General features: G+C 38.7%; 2 protein-coding genes across 2 annotated transcripts in view; one reads left to right on the top strand and one right to left on the bottom strand.

Moving 5' to 3' along the window:
• Positions 1-362: 362 nt before the first annotated feature.
• Positions 363-4,934, bottom strand: LOC308075737 (uncharacterized protein; the record flags this gene model as incomplete). The annotated part of the gene is made up of 5 exons (XM_080415683.1): positions 363-892; positions 2,086-2,238; positions 2,388-2,642; positions 4,205-4,309; positions 4,931-4,934. The coding sequence occupies 5 exons, from the start codon at positions 4,932-4,934 to the stop codon at positions 831-833; spliced, it is 579 nt and encodes a 192-aa protein (XP_080271809.1). The 3' UTR covers positions 363-830.
• A 3,424-nt stretch (positions 4,935-8,358) lies between these two features.
• Positions 8,359-11,054, top strand: part of LOC308076481 (NACHT, LRR and PYD domains-containing protein 3-like) — a 48,784-nt gene continuing 46,088 nt past the window's right edge. The window contains exon 1 of the mRNA XM_080416792.1: positions 8,359-8,465. The gene's annotated coding sequence lies outside the window, so the exon portion shown is untranslated. The remainder of the gene's footprint in view (positions 8,466-11,054) is intronic.

The following is an 11,054-nucleotide window of genomic DNA, read 5'->3' as shown; positions in this document are numbered from 1 at the left end:
GCAGTGTGGCGCGTTTTGAGCTTGTAGATCTATTAATGCTATTTTTGAATTGGAATCCTGAAAAGCAACATTTTTATTTAAATTAAAATGCATTTAGTTATACTTATGTTAACTTTATGAGCTTAAATACAAATACATTGGACATAAAAAAGAGAATGTTAATACTAGTCATCATTAAGCTACTAATATAGACTGAAGTCATTAAAGCGGGTCATGTTTGCATGTTAGGAATTGTAAATCAATAATCAAGCTGAAATCAATAATAAATCAGTTTTCTGATATTAACCTGTGGGCCGCGTTAAGTGAAGGTGGGGGCCGCATGTGGCCCCCGGGCCGCCAGTTGTCCATGTATGTTGTAATATATAATTACGTTAAAATGTTCGTCCCAATAGCATTTTGCTGCTTGTACTGTAAGTTAAATAAAGGTCAAATATGTTATATTCAATGTACAGACTATTTATTTTTGGATAGTAAACTGTTTAGACTGATGATAGGTTGTTGGTTTACCTATGATCCTAAATTACTATTATATAATTATTATATTACTATTATATATCATACTGTTTAGACTGATGATAGGTTGTTGGTTTACCTATGATCCTAGATTACTATTTCTATGCATTTGATGTTTCTATGTTTGATGTCTCCTTGTGTTTTCCTGCTTACTGTAAATCACTCTGGATTAAGAGCTGATAAATGCCTAGATTGTATACTGTACATATAATCATAATCATAAACACAATCATAATCAGAGAGAGAGAGAGAAATCCACTCGTGACTGTGACAGGCAGTGCTTTGCTGAGCTATCACCTTCAAACACTTCTGATTGGCTACTCAGCTACCTGCATGATGACATCATTGGCTCTTCTCCTCCTCGCATTGGCTGCTGCCTCTGCGAGAGAGAGAGACAGACAGACAGACAGACAGACAGACAGACAGTAAAGATCATATAGAACACTTTATTATTTGTAGGTATTATTTACAGAATGAAAGTCAATTTATTCACCAAGTATGTAGATTATAAACAAAAGATCATAAGCAAGATTATAACAGTTAGAGATCCTCAGAGGGACAGTGTGTCACAATCTGTGTCATGTTGTGTCTCTTGGTGTGTTTTCTTGTTGTGTTCATGTTTCTTATATTAGTCATAGTTAACGTTTTATGTTACAGTTGTGTTCCTTTAATTGTGAAGAAATGTGTCTTGTTTCTTAGTTTGAATTAGGTTTTTACGTTATAATTGTGTACCTTTATTTTGTAGTGATGTCGTAGTGTTTCCTGTTCTCCTTAGTTACTCTTACGTTACCTGTCCTGTCTCACCTGTCCTGTGACTGTATTGTTCTATCCTGTGTTCATTATCCATTGAACTCTTTGGTTATAAACCCTCAGTCCCTTGTGTTCTCTGACTGTCTGTAGATGTTGCTACAGTGTTCTGTTAGACTTATATTATTATTATGGGGTTATTATTTCCTAGTCCATTCCTACAGTCCTCAGTGTATCTTCCTCATGCTCCTTGGGTTCCTAGGTTATTGGGTGAATAATTCCTTTGACACTTGACCTGCTCTGCCTCAGCCTGTCCTCTGGTCCTGTGGCTATAAAAGGCCTGTTAAGAAGGCCACACGCTAAGGTGTGTTTTATAACATGTTTGTCTCAGTCTCACCTCTGTGTGATTCTGTACATAAGTATCATTATGATGTTAATATGTCTCTATATGAGTATCATATGATGGACACAGGTTGGTGTTTATATAAGGTGTGTTTATATAACTCACCTCTAGCTCTAGCTCTGTCTCTCAGTATGATGGACACATTTTAATATGTCTCTATATGAGTATCATATGATGGACACATGTTAATATGTCTCTATATGAGTATCATATGATGGACACATGTTAATATGTCTCTATATGAGTATCATATGATGGACACATGTTAATATGTCTCTATATGAGTATCATATGATGGACACATGTTAATATGTCTCTATATGAGTATCATATGATGGACACATGTTAATATGTCTCTATATGAATATCATATGATGGACACATGTTAAAGTGTTTATATAAGGTGTGTTTATATAACTCACCTCTAGCTCTAGCTCTGTCTCTCTGTATAGAGAAGTAGAGGAAGGTTGAAATCACATAAGGCGTGGCCACCAGTATCTTAATGATCAGTTGGTTACGAGTGATGAGGGGGGGTTCAGCAGACTCAGAGGTTGAATTGGAGGAGGAGCATGAATCTGTAAAGAGAACAATGGCTTTAGTATCCAAACACTGCTTTATCTTCTCATGATGATAATGGTCAAATAATAATAATAATAATAATAATAATAATAATGATAATAATAATAATAATAATAATAATAATAATAATCTGACAAAGACTCACTTGGCACTTCCATCCAGCTCTCTGGTGACTCTCCAAGGTCAGAGATGTTACACTTGTAGAATCCTTCATCAGACTTGTTGACATGGTGGATGGTCATCTGTCCTGTAGTCTCTGTTCTGATGAGGGATCCGTTTAGATAGAAACCAGCTGGGAGGTCAGAGGATGGTTTACCAGATGTCTTGTCTTTGTACAGGCAGCGGAATGTGGCGTTTCCTCCCTCTGGTACAGGAAGTACAGGACTCTCTAGGATCACATCTAGAACCAACATCAGGTTGAGTTATGAACATCTATATCAGGGGTGATGCAACTTTGATGATGGAGAGGGCCACTATATTTCCACACTCACTCCATAGGGCCACATTACATATACTGTCGGGCCTATGTCACACAAAAGTAGCAAAAATAGCCGATCTACAAGCTCAAAACGTGTCGCAGTGCGACACGTTTTATGCTGGTAGATTTGCTATTCTTGCTATTTTTGAATTAGAATCCTGAAAAGTTACATTTTTATTTAATTTCAAATGCATTTAGTTATGTTACTTATGTTAACTTTATGAACTTAGATACAAATACATTGGACATAAAAAAAACTATTTTAATACTATTCATTAAGCTACTAATATAGACTGAAGTAATTAAAGCGGGTCATGTTTGCATGTTATGAATCATAACAGCTGAAATCAATAATATATCAGTATTCTGATATTAACCTGTGGGCCGCATTAAGTGAAGTTGGGGGCCGCATGTGGCCCCCGGGCTAACAGTTGCCCATGTATGATCTACATTGTTTATATGTAGATGTTCATATTTAATACATTGTTGGATGTGTCCACAGAAATGCAGGTTTTTAGTACATAAATGTACACTTGAAAATAATTAATAATAATTAGGATATACGTAACCAGGAGGATAGCCAGAAACTGGCACTTCCGTTCATGAAAATATCTTTACTTTTTAATTTCCATTTCTGCTAAGCAGCAAACTAAATATACTTAGGTGATTTGTATTTATATTAGGATAAATTTGCGCGACTGTAAAGACGAAACAGAAGTGGAGAGGAGGCTCCACATCCGCTTTATATTCTAATCATGATCAGAGCTTCAGAGTCCCAGACTGTATGACGGAAACATTTGAACATTGTGGGAGGCAACAGTCTGGTAACACGAGACTATCAGGAGGATCTTTATCAAGGAGGAAATGGGATGGTGGCACCAGGACTTTAATGCATTTATTATATTAAAGTCCACAAACTACTTTCAATCTAGTATCCCTATTATCTGCATGTAGGTGACAATTTTCAAAGATTTCCAAACTATTCAAAAACATTTAAATGTTTTCAACACAAAAATAGCTGATCTACAAGTGATTTGCACTCTTTGTCACATGATAATATATAATTGGATGAAGAGGTTAAAGTGTTGATCAAACTCTATATTATCTTTGAACTTATCTGTGAATAAATAAGTAAATTATGATTGCCTGTCATATCAGCCATGTCTGAGGTTGGATAACCTGGGAGAGATAATCCTATAATTTATGTTTCAAACATTCAAACAAAAACGTTATTTTTTATCAAGAGAACACAATAATGAATGAAAATGAACCTATATCTGTGTTAAGAATGATAAAACGTGAATGTTGTCTGTCTACCTTCTACAATTTATAGATAACATTGATGTAATTATGTTTTTTTTTTTTATCTTTGTGTTTATTTGGCATTTTCAGCATGTTAGACAGGGGATAAGCATCATATCATATCATTTCTTCACATATTCTTTCTTTTGTTTTTTCCCCCCGAGAAATTATGTTGAATGTACCAGAGATGGTGATGTTGATGGACCGGCTTTTCTCTTCTGATGTGGACTGACACCAGTAAACTCCACTATCATGAGGATACAAGTCATCCATGACACAGGATGCTCCTACACAGAATCACAATGAAAAGAAAGAAACATATCAGTTAAAAGTTCTGTCTGTCTGCCTGCCTGCCTGCCCATCCATCCATCCATACCTTTGGATTCTCCCCATTCCTCGCCACAGGGTCCATTCCTAGAACTATTGCTCTGTCTTCTCACATTCCGTCCTGGTACAGGATTCTGTTCTTCCTCACAGCTCAGTGAGATGGACTCACGTTGAAAGAACTGACATCTGTCAGGACTGACTCTGATAGACACTGGAGAAGAGGAGGAGGAGGAGGAGGAGGAGGAGGGGGGGGGGTACAGGAATGAGGAGAGATACAGTACATTCTACCTGTCCAAGAGTTATAGGCCAAAACGTGAATCGGCCTGTTATAGCGCCACCTTGAGGCAATCGGACGCATCGGAGAGCGAATGATTGCGACCCGGTTTTGTCTCACTGACATTACCCACAATGCAATGTATTGAAGTGGTCTCACCCTCTGGTTGAGCAGGTCCACAGTAGATGAGGAGATACACCACTGTAGAGAGAGAGAGAGAGACAGACACAGACAGAGTTAAAGAGAGTTAACTATGATGACGCAGACAACACAGTTGCGTTGGGGCCCAGAGTCATTTGAGGCCCACCCATGCCGTCGGTTAAATTAAAATAATAAATACATACAGATGCAATGACAGTTGAGTTGACCAAGCTTTTAAATGGTGGTTGCTGTTTTTTGGGCTTGTTTCTGAAGTGTAGTTATTTGGGGCTTGTTTCCTAATGTTGTTTAAACCAGTGGTTCTTAAACATTTTCATGGCAAGGACCCCAAGATTAATATGTATTTGTCCATGGACATGGCCCTCCATCTGAAAAAAAAACGCTGGGAACATCCCTAGTGAGTTCTCTGCAAGGGCTCAACTGTACTAAAAATAAACCACTTCGCTACTCACCGAAACAAAGTCTGTTTTGTGTTGTTGAAAGTCTATTCTCCAGGGTGGGGAGCCTCTCAGCACCCCACCTTCTATGTAAAATACACTTTATGGGGAGGAAAATAAAATGTGTCCGCGAGATGGAACCACTGCGCCCTCTACAGATCTGGTCAATGGTAATTCATCTTGACCAGAGCCCCTGGCAGGACAGTGGAATTCCTTGTCTATGAGTAGAGCCGAGCGGCTGGCAGGGCGTTAAGGTGACTCTCCATCAAACAGACTGCTTCAGACTGCTTCAGACTACAAAAGACTGGTAGTCGGGTGGCAAAAGTTGGCATTTAGTTCAGCACAAACTGTCAGCCGATGCGCACATTGTTGTGCTAATGCATTGGAGCTGGCAGCACTGATCTGCAAGATCCTGCCAGTGTTGCCAGGTCTGCTTATTATAAGCGACTTTAGGCTTGTTTCCCTTGTCCCCCCCGCCCCCCCAGCCGCGGCCGAAGTAAAAACATTTCTCTGTCTGGGCTATTGTTCTACAGTATGTGTTAACGGCGCGTTAACACCTATCTGCGCCCCGCTATAGTAATGGTATTAGTACTGTAAGTTTGAGCCTGACATCTGAGATTCATGAGGGGGCTGACCAATTGAGCGTGGGGGCTTTGGTCCCGAAGCCCCCCCTATCGGCGCCTATGCTCGCAACTACTGTCCAGCTGCTGTCCTCTTGGTTTATGGACCGAAATGTGTAGTTTGGGCTTTTTTCTGTGTTCTGTTCTGTCTCAAATGTATTGTGCTTTCTCTTCTATAATAAAGGAAACACAGAGAACCGACAATTCTGTCAACAATTTTTCTGCAAACTGATAATAAAGTATTCAATCAATCAATCAGGTAGTTCTCACACATTTCCATGTCAAGGACCCCAAATTGATACAGTATAAAATAAAAAAGTGACTCCTTACTCTCCTTCAAAACCGCTCTAAAAGAGCATTTACAGGTGGAACTGGCCCCAGTAAAAATCCTAAGCTTATCAACAGACATGCCCCCCCCCAACTACTGTACATATTTATCTTTTTGATTATTACTCGTTTATATGATGTTTTTGCATAGTAGGCTACTGTATATTATTGTCTGTCATTAAATGTTTTGATGAATTGAATTCTCAGGACCCCAATGGAAACAAGCCATAGTGCTTTCTTGGGTTTAATCCTCTTAACAGACCTTGTATTATTAAACTGTACTTTCTGTGCTTTTTAGCAAACTGTTAATAAAGTATTCCATCGATCAATTAATCAATCAATCAATCAATCAATCAGTATGTATTAGGCCACGGACCCCAATCTGAAAAGGTTTTGTGCCAGAGATCACATGAGAGAATATCATCATCAATATAGTTGTTAAAATGTTTCAAAATTATTCCACATTTTTTAAAGATTTTTCCAAAATATTAGCCGGAGTATAAAATAGGGTTAAAGTAGTTAAACAGATTTTGATGCTATATTAGCTAATTTAGCTGGGGACCCCCTCAAGGACCCCTGGGGGTCCCCGGACCACACTTTGAGAACCACTGCTCTATCATACAGACCACAGACCTAAACACTTAAAGCACATTTAACTGGAACATAAACTCCTGATAAAGAGAAGTTTGCTACTGAGAGAATCTCAGGTTAATTAATGTTACATCTACACCTCAGAACAGCCACAGCTCCACATAAACACAACTGTCACTCCAGCACTTTAATAACAAAAGCATAACTACCCTGAGTGAGTGAGTGAGTGAATAAATAATAAATAACTGATTTGTGTCATTAAATACATTTAAAAACAAATGAGTGCAAAGCAAAGTTCTCTGATGCTCTGCCTTGGTTAAATAAAGTGTAATAGTTAAAGTGAACTTAAATGAGATATAAATTAAATAAAGTACTCACTTGATATTATGTAGGATGATGTAAATGTCATGATGACAAACTGACTGACTGACTGACTGAGAGCAGAGTTGTGTGGTTTATAGACCCTCTGCTGCTGCATGATGAACAGTCCATTTCCTTTGTGGTAAGATGCTCTGACACACACACACACACACACACACACACACACACACACACACACACACACACACACACACACACACACACCTACATATATTTATGTGAGCACTGTTTTTGTTTTAATTGAATGAATTAATGTATCTCTCAAAAGAATGTTGGAAACATTGGTAAAGCATCAGGCTTTATAACCAAGGACACTGACTGAAGAGTGTTTGCATACATTTCAATATTTGCAATTATCGTTTCTATGCTTCCTGAGAATTCAATTGTGAACTGCTTATTTACGTACTTATTATTTGAAATATGAAGGCTTTTAACACAATTCACTACCAGGCTGTACCAGCAGAGATGTTAAATAAAATATGTGTAATGACTTCACGACCTTGTCCACTTTGTTTTTGTGCCCAGTGTTTGTTTAGTGCCCAGTTTTCTCCTGGGCCCATATTGGTGCCCACTAGGCTACTACTAGGTGCATGATTGCATTACAACAGCACTTCACTAGAACAGTGGTTCTCAACCTGTGGATCGGGATCCCCAGGGGGGTCCCCACATGTTTTTTTGTTTTTTTTGAGTAGGGGTCCCCAGATGACAGTGAAGATGTCATTTAGGGACTTTTAAGACATTTATAATACAAAAAAGAAAGAAAGAAAATAAAAAATACTATTACTGCATCAAAAGTAATCAACAAACTAAACTATAAAAACTGGTCAAACATCGGTCAAATTACATAAGAAAAAGGCGTGAAAATAGCGATCTACAAGCTCACATCGCTTTGCAACGGGAGGCGATGTGAGCTTGTAGATCTGCTATTTTCACAATATTTATCTGTGGAACCGAGTCAAACAAAATGTAATGCCTCAATTCCTACATTCCAAGTGCTTGTCAGGGTGGGGGGTCCCCAGTTCAAGTATGATTATTTTGGGGGGGGGGGGGGGGGGGTCGCGGCCTGAAAAGGTTGAGAACCAGTGCACTAGAACACAATAAACATTGAACATTGAACAACAGTGACCTCTACTGGTACACAATGGTATATATGTGTATATATATGCCATCAATGAAACAGACCGTGTTTTATTCTTTAATAAAATGGCGTCTAACTTGAAGTCCTTTGTTTTCTCTCTACTCAGTGTTTGTGTTAAACCATGGACAGGGATTTATGTCAAACTGATCCTGATCATATGGAGCAGCTGTTACAACACACCTGTGACAGGTAACTTTATGGTTATTAATACAGAGTTATGATGGAGTTATGATAACAATAAGGGCGGGGTTGCAGAAGTTGTGTTAAACTAAGGGCGCGTTCGAAAATACAGCACTGAGCGCACTGGCCAATACAAACTAATAGGCGAGTGTGCTCCGGTGCGTAATTTCCGAACGCACCCTAAGTTAGGCTATTTAACTCTTCTCCACTTCTCGTTTCCTTCCTTCTCATTGTTTATAAATGTTTTTCCCTGATCAAATGTAATATGTATTTGATGCTGAAGTAAGACAGTAGGCTATTAAAATAAAAGTTTGTTTTGGTAAATAGACCTTTAGGCTTATTCCCTCTGCTCTGTGTCTCAGTTGCTCAAAGACAATATAGACCTATTATTTGTTTACCAACATTGAGACTGGACGCACAGGTGATTGTTTCATGCAATCAATTCTCTGTTGTTTCGGGGTGCCCAACCCGTAATATTATACCTCTATGGCCCAACCCCCTCGTGTGTGTTGGCTAGTGCTGCGCGTCCTAGCGAGACCTGACAGAATGGGTTTCATTTGGAACCAGTATGACGCTTGCAACCAGTGTGACGTCGTCTGTTGAGGGGTCTATAAAAACGTCACAGTCAGTCATATCAAAATGATGATGCATGTGCACTTAACAACAAGTAACTTCATCTAAGTTGCAGCTTACAGAAAAGTCTTGTTATATCGTTGTTTAATACAATCATCAGATATAATAGGACTTTTCTGTTTCATTAATTGGCTGTCATGGTTCACATGACGCTCGTCTGTCACAAGCGTCATGGCGCTACTTGTTCCTGTCTCCATTGAACGTGCAGATTTCATATATAAAGTGCTGACCCCACGGCCATGGATGAAACAAGTTAAAACGCTCGGGTCTAAGTACCCGTATCTTCCATATTGTTCAATAAAAAGCATTTTAATCTGATCGGTGGCCATTTTCTCAGAATTTTCTCCATATGCTTTCAACTACGCGACCCTATTGGTTGGGAGGTGTACTGCACTCTGATACATTATAACTCTATGAGAAAATGGTCGCCGATAGGAGTAAAATGCTTTTTATTGAACAATATGCAGGAAACGGGTACTTAGACCCAGGCGTTTCAACTTGTAACATCCATGGCCGTGGGGACATTACTTTATATTTGAAATTTTAACGTTTATGTAGATGTACGGGTTGTAAATGGAGAAAGTGCCAAAACCAAGAACAAGTAGCGCCATGACTGTCATGATATGACAGTCATGTTTCAGGGCTACAGATAGCATAGTGGCCCACCGCTCTGAACCACCGCTATATAGCTTGGAGCGAATACAGGATAGGTGGGCACTATGGACATTTGGGAACCATATTTTTGGGATGACTGGGCACCAGGAAAGGTGGGCACCGGGATAACTGGGCACTAGGAACATGTGGGCACCTGGAAGAGTGGGCACTTAGAGGTGGAGATAACTGGGCACTAGGAAGAGTGGGCATTAGGGACATGTGGGCACCTGGAAGAGTGGGCACTTAGGGACAGGTCGATTTTTAAAGAAGGATACCCCTGGAGAAAATGTATGTACCTTGATCTAAAATGCCATGACCCTCCCTTAGAGTAAAAAAAATGTTTTAACCCTCCCCGCCTAGGAGTGAGTGTCACGACATATTGTCCCACGATATAGCCTATTGTGGTATTAAAATGTGACGATAGGTATTGTCATGATGTCATACTGTATCGTAATAGGTTTTTATAATTTTTTTAATAAAAAAAAAAAACAATTTTTTTTGCCAGTGAAAGTTATAGGAGTTCTTACTGTATGGTGTATGATATGAAATGTAAATCTTATCATAATCACAGTAATTATTAATCATGTCTTCCATCGTATTCAAGGTATTTTGGAGAGAAATTAAACAGACTCCAGTCACTTTCAGTTTAAAGCACTGCAGAGGGGAGGTGTTGTGTGTCAGCTGATGCTCGACTCGTTGACGCTCGTTAATGTGACATGCATCACAGCAATTATTCCTCTGCACTCTCAAATAGGCCTAAGATTGTTTACATGGTATTATACTGTATCTGGTATTATAGATTTTTTTTTAGCTGTTGGAAATAACTAGGCTGCACTTGGTTGGTAAAGTCCAAATGACAAAAATATGAGGTTTGTGGAACTTATAGTTATGCAGTGTTATATTATATTATATTTGTTATATTAGTGTCTATCTGTCCTCTGAAACAATGCCTCAAATTGCCCTTTTCCCAAAAGACCCATTTGAAATGTGGCCTGCCAAACATCTGTGGCCCTTATCAAGACAAACATTTGACAAATAATTATGATTTCAACAATCATAATTATTATTTATAATAAAAATGTTAATGAGCTGGCTGCCATCAGTCAGTTTTAGTCTCACCTGATGCAGTGATGTCAAATGCCCTCCCAGGGGTCATCAACATGTCTTGCCACGGACAAACATGTCCGTGGCAAGACATGTCTTTGTCCGAGGCACATTTTTTATTTTGAAAATAAATTCTAGATATATTCTATATATTTTCTTCATTATAATGTAGAACCATATAAAAATGCGTTTGAATAACTTGACCAA

Source organism: Gymnoscopelus braueri, assembly GCF_963280865.1.
Source record: "Gymnoscopelus braueri genome assembly, chromosome: 20".
Classification (NCBI taxonomy): domain Eukaryota; kingdom Metazoa; phylum Chordata; class Actinopteri; order Myctophiformes; family Myctophidae; genus Gymnoscopelus; species Gymnoscopelus braueri.
This window is presented reverse-complemented; position numbering and strand designations above follow the sequence as displayed.